Genomic DNA, 15381 nt, shown 5'->3' with positions numbered 1-15381 from the left:
ATATATATATATATATATATATATATATGGCTTTATCATTCTTAAAGCAATGTAGACAACAATGTAGACAACAAGCTGCCTTCCATTCATTTTCACAGACTGACCTGTGTGTTATGTCATACTTAAGTCTGGTGTTTCTATCCAGTTACACCACACGTTTTCTGACCTTTAATGTTGTTGTTGCTATATTGATCGGATGTTTGTGAGGACCACAACTCCCCCCCCATCATGCCTGAACTTTCCCCTAGATCCCGTCACACACACACACTTATTAACTGGTTGTCTTTTGGGAAGTTGTTAAAAGGAGAACATTGAGTACTAATGCGTACACATTTCAGAGTGATTCTGGAGACTGCCTGGCTGTCTTTTTCAAGGTTTGCTTTAAATCATTTGTACTTGCATACTTTAAGCATTTTTTTTAAATGTTCTCCTAGACTTTATTAATGAACGTGTGTTAAAGAATAGACAGTAGATCTTACACATGATTCTGTTTACAAATTATAATTCTTATGGCAGGGGTTTGATATATTATCATAGGGTATTTTGGTATTGCAATCAAACATATATTAAACTTATATTTCATTCATATGACAAGAAAAATAAATACTACACTCTTCTTAAAGATATAATGCTTTTTTTCTATTTCAAAATAAGTTGTTGGGTCCTGAGATAGATTATATCTGTCTAAGCGGATCATGGAATAAAAAGTTTGTTGTCCTGCCTTGTGGCGTCTGCGTTCTGTAGTTCAGCAAGTTTGATGTGAAGTTTGATTTCCTTGGGCAAAGAAAGCTTTATGTGTAAACACGTTAACTCTACTATCCTGTATGAAGATAAGATTAGCTATGTGACAATAACAAACACGTTTTTGTTACACTTTGTAAAGCAATTTTTTTATTTCTGTGTGTTTTATTTTTAAATGTTACATGTGGAAGTGTTTATTTGAATGACTCATACATTACCTTAGTAGGAGTTCATATATTGTATTATAATGCATGCACAAAGATGCCACCTAGTGTTGTGCACTCTTAATATTTTTGTGACATGGTTTCTATACCATGGTTTTTCTATTACAGAGTGTGCAGAACATTTGATATTTTCTAAATGTCGAAAAAAATGACATAGTTTTCCATTAACCAATGTTATGTGACTAAAACTTAATTTTTCCTCTTGTGGGGGTCACACTACCCATTATTTTTTTATTGAAGGAGACATAGGCATGTTATCCAAGTATAAATAAATGGCAAGAAAAGCCCCTTATTCTTGGGAGCAGGCATGTATGAGGTGTTTCTTTGAGGCTATAGTACACGTCGATTTTGCATCGTTAAACAATGATTATGGGATGCAGAAAAACAGTTTGCATTCCAGTTTTGCAATGTATTCCTTTTTGCGTTGAAGGAATGCACTCCTGCCCAAACTCGGTCCTTGAGGGCCAGTGTCCTGCAAAGTTTGCTCCGACGAGTTTGGGCACCCCTGGCCTAGAAAAACACCTCATGCATGCAAGATTAAAAATGTTTTTGCGATATACAGAAGTGTGTTTCCATTGGACATATTTTCAAATTGCTGCTAATAACAGAAAACAATCAATGCAAATTTTAATATACAGTGGATTTGTTTGTTTGCAGGTGCACATAAAGGATCCCTGTTGTCAAACATTACTGAAATACCTGTGCTATATTGTTAAAGAATAACTGTCTAGTGTAAACCATAAAGCCTTTTTGAATGTATCATCCAGAACTACAAGAAGACCCAGATGCCATCACAAACAGCCAGTACCGACTCTTTAGAGGAACCGACTCCAATGGACCAGGAAGAATCAAGCACCCCAACAGGAAGTGAGCAGATGCCCACATCCACCACCAGTGATGTCATCAATCAGTCCGGAGCCGCCTCCCAACCTGTTCCCACGACAAGCACTGAGTCTCTTAGGCCCAGGTTTAGGGCTGGCATTCAAGCTAAAGAGAGGCTGAAGTTTATTCTGGGAGCCTCTGAGGATTACTCATCTGATGATGAGCCTGTGCTTTCACGCCATTCAGCAAGACCTCAGACACAAAGCACAGAGCCATCCAAGGAAATTACTACATCCTTATCAGAAGCACCGCCGCCACCTGCCCTGGGTTCCTCTTGCAGTTTAAGGTTAGCATCCTTAAAGATCTATTGGTGTTTATTTTTTGTACACATGACTGGCCAAATGTTTAAAGTCCACATAAAAATCAAAATCCGATTCAATTTCGAATCAACTATTTTTATGACATCGTTCAACACATCAGCTTTTTATCAGATTCAAGGCTGTGAGGTAGACTAAACGCTATTGGTTATTTTAAAAGGGGGAGGAGCTGCTCAATAAGTTCCATCTTAAGGTCCTATTTCAGTAGAATTCACTATGAAGTCTACGCAATAAACAAAGCTGCACATTTCAAGGCATTTCAGTGGGCTAAAATTACAAGTACAGTACTGTGCAAAAGTTTTAGACACTTTTTTTAACAGTTTGGTTTCAAAATTAATACATTAATAGGGGACATTCTTTAAAGGGGACATTTCACAAGACTTTTTTTAAGATATAAAATAAATCTTTGGTGTCTCCAGAGTGCGTATATGAAGTTTTAGCTTAAATATACTATAGATAATTTATACATCATGTTAAAATTGCCACTTTGTAGGTGTGAGCAAAATGTATGCCGTTTTTGGTGTGTCCTTTTAAATGCAAATGAGCTGATCTCTGCAGTAAATGGCAGTGTCGTGGTTGGATATTAGTGCAGATTAAGGGGCGATATTTTCCCCTCTCTGGCATCACAGGGGGACCCAGATTTCAATGACCTATTTTTTCACATGCTTGCAGAGAATGGTTTACCAAAACTATGTTACAGGTTTTTTTTTCTTCACATTTTGTAGGTTGATACCAGCACTGGGGACCCAATTATAGCCACTAATACATTTTCATGATATGTCCCCTTTAAACAACTGTTTGCTGGCCGTACTTTACCCTTTTCAGTTTTAACTTGCACAAACCAGACCAAATCACTTTTATACTTCAATAAATCATTTAGCCAGCTAAAGGTGACTGTGGATAGAAAAATGAATGCCCAATAAGATGATAGTAGTGGAAAAACTTTAGGAGTATCCTGGCTCGGCTGGTCTCTGTGATCTTACAGTCATGTTGCCCTATTTCCTTTAAAAATCACTAGGGGACGTTGTCCACCACATGAAAGGCTCCAATGTCAAATAGGGCAGAGTTATGGACGTGAAGTACAGCCATATGTTCATTCTCAGCACACTTTGTGATCGCCTGACTGGCTCGTGTTTATTACCTGTTATGGCGGCATGCCACACATTTCTGTACTATTATTGGACGCAATGCTCCCGATGTTTACTTAAGGACACTCATTGCGTTTTAGCTGAAGAACTTTTTTATGTCTCTTAAGTCCAAATACCGGTAACCTCATACACACAGTATGTTAAGATAATGAGATCTTACATGTGAGATGTTTTGATATAGACTCCAGCTGTTCAAATGTTACTCATGGGACGCTGTCCTCTTTCACGAGTCACCTACTTGACATGGGCTTAACTGGCTTGGCCTTACATAGAAGCAACGGATTGTTAATGCTACCGTATTGCTACCGTGAGACGTTCTCAGTCATAATGGAAAGAAAATGTAACAGGCGGACAGGTAAGAGAAATATGAAGTGTTAGGCTTTACCACATTTGTTCACTTTTGGTGACATTTGTCTATGCAGATTTGTTTTCCATTGTGATGGTGACACCAGCAAGTTGCAAAACTGTAATGTGTCAGGAGACAAAGTGATGTTAATATATTGAACATTGTAAATTGAATAATCTTAGTTGCGTTCTCGTTTGTCTGACTGACTGCATCGATGGTTTGATGTCTGACTAACTTCTTCTGACTAGAAGCAGATAAGGTATTATTATACCACCAAACACAGACAGTGGAAATGTATTGTTTCAAAACATTCCCGTGACGTTAATAAAAACCTTGAGATGAAGACCATTGGAGACTTATATCTGCATTAAAAGACAATAGGCTACAGTGCCAATATAAGATTAAACATCATCACGAGAAGTAATGTGGAATAAATTAACTACATAAAATAAAATGAATATAATATAAACTAAATATATAGTAAAGAATAATAAAAAAAGAACAAAAGTAAATGATAAAATAAATGAATTATATAACTGAATTAATAATAACTGAAATAATGTAGTAAATGAAATAAAACACAAATGTATGTTTCTAATGTCAGATGTATTATTCCCCCTTTCGTAATGATATATAACATTTGGTCACATTATGTGACCCTAGATAAAAAAAAGGCATAAGTCGCATGGTATATTTCTAGCAATAGCCAAAAATACATTTTATAGGTCAAAATTATAGATTTTTTATTTAAAAAATCATTCGGGTATTAAGTAAAAATCAAGTTCCAAGAAGATATTTATTAAATTTCCTACCAAAAATATAAAATAAATGTATTAGTAATATGTGTTGCTAAGGAATTAATTTGGACAATTTTAAAGGCGATTTTAATATTTAGATTTTTTTGCACCCTCAGATTCCAGATTTTCAAATAGTTGTATCACGGCCAATTATTGTCCTATCCTAACAAATCATAAATCAATGGAAAGCTTATTTGTTATTTAAACCAATATCATTTATAAATCGACCCTTATTACTGGTTTTGTGGCCCAGGTTCACATACGTTTAATTACTTGGTAAATCAAAGTTGATTAAAAGCCAGCAAACTCATAATCATGACAAAAAAACATCTCTGAAAAGCTTGGTTGATCAGGCCATACTTTTCCCTTCTACGAGTCCTTTAAATAGACAGGTCACTTTCTCTATCATACCAGCGTCAGCTTAGAGGGATTTATAGATAAATAGACTGTCCTCTATAACATGTTATGTGTTATGTGTCTGCTAAAGCGAATCAATAATTTCCTCGTAATGTATGAAGGACACTGCATGGCAAAATTTACCTGCAGACTGGACAGGTCAGGTGGAACATCATTTAACCTCATTTGGTTGACAGGACAACCTCACATTGTTGACAGGACAAAGTGTTAATCTGAGAAGAAATGTTTAACTGAAAAGTTAACAATTACTTTGTGTACTCTTTACTTGTTTTGGCCTTTGATCAAATTAACTGCATTTCTACAATGTAATGTCAATGGTGCTTTTGTACTATAAATCATGTTCCATGGATATATTATGTACATTTTTACTAAACATATATAACACATTAATTTATCATTAGTAATATGTGTTGCTTAGGACTTCATTTAGACAACTTTAAAGGCGTTTTTTTGTCAATATAGATTTTTTTGCAGCCTTAGATTTTTCAGAATCAAATAGTTGTATTTTAGCCACATATTGGCCAATCCTAACAAATCATGCATCAATGGATGTATACATTTAAATTCAAGAAATTGACAATAATGAATAGTTTTGTGATAGAATCTGTACAATTTCCTCTTGTTGTTTGAAAAAATCATGAAACATGACTCTTTATCTAGTAACATTAGTCAAACCATTTATTTAAACAGATTTATAAACAGTAACTCAATCATCTGCATCTGTATGTAGCCTATAATCATTAACACTTATTCATGTCTTTATTCTTAAATCTCATTCCAGACTGATTGTGTAATTATTTGTTCCTACACCACACACATCCAAGTCTTTTAAAATATAACTTTCCACCCTCAGTGGTCTGAGCCTTGTGTGCTACTTCAGTATCAGTGTATAGAGAGAGAGAGAGAGAGAGAGAGAGAGAGAGAGTGAGGGAGAGAGATTATATATGACCTCTGATATGATATGTACGCATGTATGTACTGTACTGTATGGGTGTAGAAGACTGATAAAGGACCCCAGAAAACCTTGGATTTGACAACACCCATACGATAGTATTCTGTGATGCATCCAGCCGACAAGTATATTCATATATAAAATTTCTCATTAAAGGAAAAAATATAAATAACGTATATGAAAACATAAATAAATTATTAATTCAGGTATTTATTTATACATTGATATTTATTTATTAGCTTTTAATAAAATAGCAAAAAAGACCCCTTAGTTTACAAGCGAACAGTTTTTAAAGCGCTTTTATTTTGTTTGTTTTTTTTGGACAACCAATCATAGTCTGTGAAAAAATTTTTCATCTCTGGTTTCATACTTGGCAACGGGCTCAGCCACGCCTCCAATAAGATACAAGTTTTAGTTCCTCGCTCAGAGTTACTCTAAGATTGGTTCCGACTCATTTTTTTGGTTATAAATGTTTAAGCTATATTAGGAGCTTTATGAGAAACTTATGTTGAAGTCATAGACATGGGGGAGGGGGCGAGAGAGAAAAAGAGGAAAAGGGAGGGAACAAAAAACACGTTTGATGTTGTTTTTCCGTTCCCCTGCTGTACTATCTGATACTTTACCATGGACGGTGACACAGAGGAAAAGCTCAACTGGTTTCAGTGTTTAAAGAGGTTGGTACTTCGTTCGCGCTGTCTTCTAGAAACTCAAGTTTCTAAATGAACGGTATGTTTTTGACAGTGGAAGTATGAAAGGGGGCGTGGCTTCTGTCAAAAAGGGAGGCATAACGGAGCGGCAGAGTTTCTACTGTATAATGTACTGTAATGTCGATTGTCGAAGCGCTAAACTTTAGCAAGAAGGTTGCTAAATGTTTTGGTTGAAATGCTGAGCGCAAGGTGGTTTGAACTGTGACGTGTTGTATAGCAACTATGTTTGTACAGTATGTGTGCAGAGAACATGTGTTCATATCGAATCACTGAACTGTAATAGTGGCAACGTAAATAGTAAATCCTAATAATAGTATAACAAGTGGAGATACGTGTTGTTTGATGGCAGTTTAGACGCTGGATAATTGCAAACAGTAATAATAAAAGTAATTTTACGTGAAACGTGGAGGTCTTAAGACGAGTCTGTGATTTGTATTTCATAAAATAAAAATTATGTTATTTAACGTTACGAACTGTGTAATAAACGCGTAATACAGGCAGATTGATACAGACTCTACAGTCATTAGATTTCGTGTTTTTACCTCAGACAGACGACTTGATGCAGTTTTCATTTTATTCTGTTTTCGTTTTCTTATCACAGTGCAGTGTGTTTAACTTCGACAAGGCTGCGCAGATCTACCAGCGTATGACATCGAAGTATCGCGAGAGAGTTTCGAGACCTGCGCTTACCAATCGCTCTCTCGCAGAACTTCACGTAGGTCAATCTGCGCAGCGCTGCAAGTCAAATGCGCACTTGCCACCAAGTGGGCAGGGCTAGAAATTACATTTAAATGATACAATAAATTACCCTCAGTGTAATCTGTCAAAATGACGGATTTTTTATTTTTTTAGTTTATCGTCACTGTCTCTAATACAGGTTTGTGATGGCATGAGGGTGAGTAACGTTACATGATAAAAAGAATTTTCATTTATACATAAGTATGTTCAACGATGGTATAACTTACAGCATAAAGAACATGTTGTATGAAGAAGATCTTATTAAGGTCAATGTGACACAATCTAAAACATAATCAGCGTCTCTCACAAATAAATTAGGTGTTTATCTTTAGGTGGTCCGCAGTTCTTCACTTTAAGCTGTCAGCTGATTTCAAACAGCAAATGGTTAAGAGACTGGAGAAAGTTCAGGATTATCTGTAGTCATTATGATAACACTAAAAGCTGTGATTGGCTGTTTGTCTTGTGTGAGCAAGTATATCATAACACACAGATGGACAGAAGAGTACATAGGGCAGACCAGTAGAGAAAAACGAGTTTGTATGTTCGCGGATAAAATTTGGTTTGATGGGTTCTTATCAAGTATGTTGTGCTTTTGTGATGTTTAAGCATTTTATAGGCATTTATTTATGTGATATTTTATGATAAATGTATTTATATTTTAGGTATTAAAGTTTCATGCACTCCATTACCAGTCATGTAACCTTTACAGCATTTATTTTCAGAACCTAAAGCAAGTGTCTGTTTAAATAGCCAGCTAACTTACTTCCGATCACAACTGGGGGAATATTAGGAGTGCAAAAATACACTGTTGTTTGCTCAAATTGAGGTAACTATTCGGTTTTCCATTGTAGGCCTAGCATGTCAGGACCCCACCTGCTGAAAAAAGGCAGAGAACACAGAAAAATGGATGTGCACAGAGATTTCACCGTCGCCTCACCTGCTGAGTTTGTCACGCGCTTTGGAGGAAACCGGGTTATAGACAAGGTCAGGACTGCTGTGTTTGTGTTACATAACTGTTTAAAATGACTTTAAAGGTATGTGTGGTTTATATAATGGTCATTCTGTCTTCCATTGCATCTGATCTCTTTCATGTCAGGTGCTGATTGCTAATAATGGCATCGCTGCTGTTAAATGCATGCGGTCTATTCGCCGCTGGTCCTATGAGATGTTTCGAAATGAGAGGACCATTCGCTTCGTGGTGATGGTCACGCCTGAAGACTTGAAAGCCAATGCAGGTTAACAATAAAGAATGAGCGCAGTTATGATTTACCCCAAAATATATTGTTGCAGCAATTTAACATTTAAACTGTGTCTAATTTTGCATATCCTTTTAATTTGTTTTTTTGAATCAGTGGCTCTGTGCATGAGTCACCAATGTAATTTTTAACGCTTCGTCATGTTTTTACCCAGAATACATTAAAATGGCTGATCATTATGTGCCTGTGCCTGGGGGCTCGAATAACAACAACTATGCCAATGTTGAGATGATCGTGGATATTGCCAAAAGGATCCCGGTGCAGGTAGTGGCACTCAAACTTTTTTCTTTGTGTCAAGAAAGATTAATCTTTCACTTTTATCATTGATGAAGTTCTGCTTTTAAGGCGGTGTGGGCTGGATGGGGCCATGCTTCAGAGAACCCCAAATTACCAGAGCTCCTTCACAAAGCAGGGATTTCTTTTTTGGGTATCTTTTCTGCACTTTATAGGTCCTTGCTAAAGCTTTGTAGAAGCTAAAACCAAGTTTAGACTAATTGCTTGTCTGTTTCAGGGCCCTCCAGTAAGGCCATGTGGGCATTAGGTGATAAGGTGGCATCTTCCATTGTGGCCCAGAGTGCCAACATCCCCATCTTGCCTTGGAGTGGAACGGGTGAGATATAAATCATTGTAAAGGGTTTGTGCTTGATAGGGGATAGTGCTAGCAATGTCAAGGTCATGGGCATACTATGATAAATTGTATAGTTTAAATGCCCTGTATATTTTTCTGATTTTTCAGGTCTGAAAGTTGAATCGGCAGAGGAAAATCATAGACTTGGTCACGTGATCAGTGTTCCTCGTGAACTGTATGTGCAGGGCTGTGTTAAAGATGTGGATGAAGGATTAGCGGTATGTTTTCAATACAGTCTTCCTTAAACTAATATGATACCCTTTGACAGCGTTTCCCAACCATGTTCGTGGAGGCACACCAACAGTGCACATTTTGGATGCCTCCCATATCAGACCCTATTATTTTCTATTTTGGAATCCCTACTAATGATGAGCTGACGAGTGAATTCTGATGTATTTGAATTGGAATAGTTGGAAAATGTGTAGTGCTGTGCCTTCAGGAACAGGGTTGGGAAATACTGCCCTATAAGACAATGGCTTTTTATAGCCAAACATAAACATGTTTTCGTGTGGTTAGAGTGCGGAGAAGATTGGCTACCCTGTGGTCATCAAAGCATCGGAAGGAGGGGGAGGAAAAGGGATCAGAAAAGTGGACTGCTCGGAAGACTTTCCCGGCTTCTTCAGACAGGTAAAGCATATGTACTTTAATTGTGTTTAAGAGTACAAAGATCATGGGTTCAATCCCAGGGAACTCATAAAATGTACAGTTTATAATGCACTATAAGTCGCTTTGGATAAAAGCACATGCCCGATACATAAATTAAGCATCTGAGTCCTTCATTATATTTAGCAATTAAATGCTCTCGCACTTGACATTTCTCAAAGGTTATGATGTTTGTTCATTACTGCAGGTGCAGGCCGAGATACCAGGTTCACCCATTTTCATCATGCAGCTGGCCGAGCACGCCCGTCACCTTGAGGTGCAAATCCTGGCCGACCAATACGGTAATGCCATCTCTCTGTTTGGCAGAGACTGCTCCATCCAGCGGCGCCACCAGAAGATCATCGAGGAAGCTCCTCCCACCATTGCCTCCACCACCACTTTTGAGCAAATGGAAAAGGTGGGCCTATCATGCATATTCTTTACTTAGTTATGAAGCTGATTTACATCATGATTTCTCTAGAAAAATTAAGCTATATGTATAGATGCATTACAATTGTGCAGCAAGCATATTTGAAGAATAATTTTAAATGAGTGTTTCATTGCCTTTATGTGTGTCAGTATGCAGTGCTTCTGGCTAAAATGGTGGGCTATGTGAGCGCCGGTACGGTGGAGTATCTGTTCTCAGAAGACGGAAGTTTCCACTTTCTGGAGCTGAATCCACGGCTGCAGGTGGAGCATCCCTGCACTGAGATGATCGCTGATGTCAACCTTCCTGCTGCTCAGCTCCAGGTAAAGCAAAAAATTACCTGCTCAGAAGAATCATTTGTGACATTGCCGGTGAAAACCCAGCTAAAGTAAATTTTTTACAGGATTCTGCACAAACTCATCTTATGTAATGTAAAGTAAATTGTGTTAAAATATAATCTTTGTATCTTTAATATTGACTGAGTAAGATAATGTTAAAGATTAAATTCAGTGTTAACTGTCAAATGTTTTTAAGGTAATATTAAGCTCATACATGTTTGTACTCTCTCTTTGTAGATAGCTATGGGCATCCCTCTTTACAGAATTAAGGATATTCGTGTTTTGTACGGTGAGTCACCGTGGGGGGACACGCCCGTCAACTTTGACTCTCCGGAGTGCATTCCCTGTCCACGGGGACACGTAATAGCTGCACGCATCACCAGTGAGAACCCAGATGAGGTGGGAATTATTAAATAATAACTATTATAGTTATTACTTTTCATATATAGTAATAAAGGCTTACCGTAGTATTTGGAAAAATTTGTTTCATTGTCTGTAGTTTTTCAAACTGATAATCAAAATACATAGTAATGTATGGCATGCACCACTGTACCAGTATATCCAAATTTGTGTATCCAAAAGTTTTTTGGGATTAGTGCTAATGTGAAGTAGTGATCTCCATAGTCGCTTTTCCATTGTGTGGTGCGGCTCGGCTCGCTTTACTTTGGCTCGGTGTGTATTTCCAATGCAGTTTAGTGCCACTTCAGAGTGGGTGGGATTATAAACTTATCATTACTGTGCTTTCACACCGCCACCAGCGGGAGCGTCAATAAAAGCTATGGCTGCCCTGCCAACGACGCTATAGAAAAGGTGTGGTGTACCTGATGCTCGAATGCATTCTCTGAACTCCTCTCAAGCGGAGGTTTCCGCCTTTCGACTGGTTGCCGCTGAACGTTTCCGCCTTCCGATTGGTTGCCGCCAAACCGCGTCATAGCTCATTACCATAAAGTTGAGCTTATTTCAAATCTCCTCGACGCTCACACCCTACATGACGCGCTGAGCCGTTGCTCGCCGCCAGCTCTCATTGAAAATAAATGACTTCCGGCCACTTTGACGCCCTCGCCGGTGACGGTGTGAAAGCACAGTTATAGTTGCGCCGCCTCTACTGCTGTGACATCATCATAAACACGATCCATACAAATACGGGAGCAGCGGAGCATATCGATGGAATGGTGTACTTGATTCTTGGCATGTGGATGTTTTTCACAGCTTAAAGAGAGTTTAGGAACCTGTACAACAAAGCACAGATGACGACATTACTTTGGTTTGCTCGGCGCGTATGAGAGTAAGACATTGCATTTAGCAATGACGCTGGTAGTGACGATTATCAATGACCAATCAGTTATTTGCAGTGTTGCACATCACGTTTTAGTATCGGTACTTGGAACCTCAACTGGAGTAGTAGTAAAAAATTATCAGCTATCAGGTACTGCATACAGTGTAATGGTGCTTTTTCATTGCATAGTACCAACGGTTTGGGTCGGTCAGCTTACTTTTGGGGGCTTTTCCACTGGGTGCAGTACGTAGTACCCAATAATTTTTTTTTGAACCACCTCGGTTGGGGTCCCAAGCGACCAGAGCTGATAGTAAAAGGTGAGACGAAAACCGATTGGTCTGAGAGAATCGTCACTACCGGCGTCATCGCTATAATGTAAAAGATTAGCTTTACCTTCATGCTAGCTTGCGCTGTCTCGAGTAAACCTGTTGTCATCTGTGCTTTGCTGTAAGTTTCCAAACTCCCTTTTAGCGATGAAAAACACCACAGGTTGAGAATCAGGATCACCATACCAGTTTTTTCAGACTTGCAGTTTGTGGCGGCACATTCTCGATGCGCACGTCCGCATATATGCTTAAATGCAACTTAAATGAGGCTCAGCGGAACGCGTCGACAGACGCCACGGGTGTTTGTACAGAAACTGTCATGTGAGACAGAGGTAGTGATAAACGCAAACATCTATTTGTGGTGGTCGATTTTAATTTTGTGGTGGATAAATGAATATATGGGGATATACAAAGATGCTCTCACTTGTATGATGTCACAACAGTAGGCAGCGCAAATATAACGACACGCCTATAATCCCTCCCACTCCGAAGTGTTACTAAAGTCAATGGAAAAGCTAACCAACCCAAAGTGAGATGAGCTGACCCAACCTAAACCGTGGGGTACTATGCAATGGAAAAGCACCATAAAGCCCCCAAAAGTTAGCTGTATCAGACCGTACCAGGCTATAGAAAAGTGCTGTATATTACCTATATTTATCCGTCTATTCTGTTTGTCTTTGAAAGGGTTTTAAGCCAAGTTCAGGCACAGTTCAGGAGCTGAATTTCCGCAGCAGTAAGAACGTGTGGGGTTACTTCAGCGTGGGAGCGGCTGGAGGCCTGCACGAGTTTGCAGACTCTCAGTTTGGACATTGTTTCTCCTGGGGCGAGAACCGAGAAGAAGCCATCTCGTGAGTCTGTTGAGATTGACACAAGATGCTTTAGCATTTCATTTTACCAGCTTTGTGGCTTTAAATGTAAAAAATTTAAATGGTCATCATGTCCTACAGGAATATGGTGGTGGCCATGAAAGAGCTGTCTATAAGGGGAGACTTCCGAACCACAGTGGAGTATCTTATAAAACTACTGGAGACCGAGAGTTTTCGTAACAATGACATCGATACTGGTTGGCTGGATCACCTCATTACAGAAAAAGTTAAGGTAGTACACAGTCCTTAGAAATAGTCTACATGTAGCTTATGCATAGGACTCATAGGTAATTTTCAATGTACCTTGAATGCACTGCAAGCTTCTGATAAAAGCATAGAGCCAAATGTAGTATGAAAGTAAAATGTCATGCTTTTATTTTTGTTTAATTTTATCTAGGCTGAGAGGCCAGACACCATGTTAGGTGTGGTCTGTGGAGCTCTCCATGTCGCCGATGCTAGTTTCAGAGAGAGCATGTCTGACTTTCTGCATTCACTGGAAAGGTATCTTTACTACTCATTAACAGAAACCATTGAGAGCGTGATAAGATGAGATGATGTAATAAGGATGCAGCATTCTGTATTTTAATGCACCTGTTAATGTTTTAGGGGTCAGGTGTTACCTGCTGTGAGTCTGGTCAACACAGTAAATGTTGATCTGATCTATGACAGAGTCAAATACTGTCTCAAGGTACTGTAACATACGAAATGTTCTCATCTTTTCCCTGATAGCGGTCAATTACTTTTGCATATTACTGAATGTGTGTGCGTTTGTGCATGTGCGCTATAGGTGGCCCGCCAGTCGCCCACCACGTATGTCATCATTATGAACGGTTCAGATATCGAGGTTGACGTCCACAGACTCAGTGATGGTGGTCTTCTCCTTTCATACGGTGGCAGCAGCTACACAACCTACATGAAGGAGGAAATAGACAGGTAAGTTGTAGGTGGAGATCATTGCAGTAGCAGCACAAAGGTCATAGATTTGATTTTCAGGGAACAATCATTACAAGGATACAAAGCTTTTATTATCATATGCAGTTTCCTGCATAGTGAAATTTGCTTACTTTAAAATAAGAATAAAACTGAATAGAAAGAACATATATTTTACAAATATATAAACAGTGCATCAAAAACAGTAGTGCAAAACTTGAGTAGTAAAGTAAGTCATGTAGTGTCTCACATTTTACTGATTAAATGTCGAACGCAATATATGAATGCACTTTAAGTCTGCCAATTTGCCAAATGCTTGATATAACAGTGTTTCTTAACCGGGGGGCCTCAACAGATTTCCAAGGGGGCCTCAAGATGACTTTAAGTTATTAAAAATAAAGAAGGGTTTTAATAAGAAAGAACAACCAAAAATCAAGATATTTCTTATTTTTTGGTTATAAATATAACAAATTTACATTGTCTAGTCATGGAAAGCTCTAGTATATTTATTGTTGGGGGGCTTTAAATGTTGTTTGTTTTCTAACCGCTTCTTGATATTCTGTCTTGTGATGTTTAGCTACCGTGTCACAGTGGGCAACAAAACATGCGTGTTTGAGAAGGAGAGAGACCCCACGGTGCTCAGATCGCCCTCTGCTGGCAAGCTGTTGCAGTATGTGGTCGCTGATGGGTCTCATGTTTTGGCTGGGCAGCCTTATGCAGAGATTGAGGTATTAAAAAACAATGTGTGTTTTTGTTTACATTGGTAGATAGAGGCAGATTTAAAAGGCAGTTTTTTCTTTAATAGGTTATGAAGATGGTTATGACCCTGCACGTCAAGCAGTCTGGTTGCGTTCACTTTCTAAAGAGACCAGGAACAGTGTTAGAGCCCGGCTGTGTGGTGGCCCACATGGACCTGGATGACCCCAGCTTTATTGTGCAGGTGATTCAGCTCCTCACGTGACACGGCACATGATGACTGTTTTGTTTCTGTCTCTTAGGCAGATGTTAACTCTTTCCCCGACAGCGTTTTTAAAAAAAGTTGCCAGTTAGCGCCAGCATTTTTTATGATTTTCACAAAAGTTGAATGCCTTCCAGAAAATGTTCTCCGTTAAATATATAAACAAACAATATATCAAATGAAAGAACAGACCCCTTTGCTTTCAAACAAAAAACTTTCATCCTACCTTCATTTGTTCTCTTTTATCACCTCTCAAATATGGGTAGGTTTCTTCAAAAATACAAAATTTTAAGCAAAAAGCTGAAATAATTCAATTTTTGTGAAGGAATTTTCTATAAGGGGATACTTCTGGATTTTATAAGTTTGGTAAGAGCGCCAAAAAACTCGTCATTGACAGGGAAGCGTTTTCTCTTAATTGACAAGTTAACTCGTCAATGGTGGGGAAAGACTTAATCATTTGTCCTG

The 15381-nt window shown here is 38.5% G+C and overlaps 1 protein-coding gene across 7 annotated transcripts in view; it reads left to right on the top strand.

The window, feature by feature from the left end:
• acacb (acetyl-CoA carboxylase beta) overlaps positions 1–15381 on the top strand; it is a 47452-nt gene that overhangs the window by 879 nt on the left and 31192 nt on the right. For 3 of the 7 annotated variants that reach the window (XM_065250768.2, XM_065250767.2, XM_065250764.2), the window contains exons 1-19: positions 256–374; positions 1623–2133; positions 8121–8253; positions 8366–8504; positions 8680–8789; positions 8871–8952; positions 9037–9135; positions 9262–9371; positions 9670–9780; positions 10004–10213; positions 10375–10545; positions 10798–10959; positions 12847–13010; positions 13110–13260; positions 13426–13529; positions 13635–13716; positions 13816–13961; positions 14536–14686; positions 14764–14898. In XM_065250768.2, coding sequence (XP_065106840.2) covers positions 1751–2133; positions 8121–8253; positions 8366–8504; positions 8680–8789; positions 8871–8952; positions 9037–9135; positions 9262–9371; positions 9670–9780; positions 10004–10213; positions 10375–10545; positions 10798–10959; positions 12847–13010; positions 13110–13260; positions 13426–13529; positions 13635–13716; positions 13816–13961; positions 14536–14686; positions 14764–14898 — 2643 coding nt within the window. In that variant the 5' untranslated portion in view covers positions 256–374; positions 1623–1750. Of the gene's footprint in view, positions 1–255; positions 375–1622; positions 2134–6342; positions 6499–8120; positions 8254–8365; positions 8505–8679; positions 8790–8870; positions 8953–9036; positions 9136–9261; positions 9372–9669; positions 9781–10003; positions 10214–10374; positions 10546–10797; positions 10960–12846; positions 13011–13109; positions 13261–13425; positions 13530–13634; positions 13717–13815; positions 13962–14535; positions 14687–14763; positions 14899–15381 lie in introns of those variants that run through there. The other 4 variants (XM_065250766.2, XM_065250765.2, XM_065250770.2 and 1 more) reach the window with 4 other exon arrangements.

The sequence above is a fragment of the Paramisgurnus dabryanus genome, chromosome 5 (genome assembly GCF_030506205.2).
Source record: "Paramisgurnus dabryanus chromosome 5, PD_genome_1.1, whole genome shotgun sequence".
NCBI lineage: Eukaryota > Metazoa > Chordata > Actinopteri > Cypriniformes > Cobitidae > Paramisgurnus > Paramisgurnus dabryanus.
This window is presented reverse-complemented; position numbering and strand designations above follow the sequence as displayed.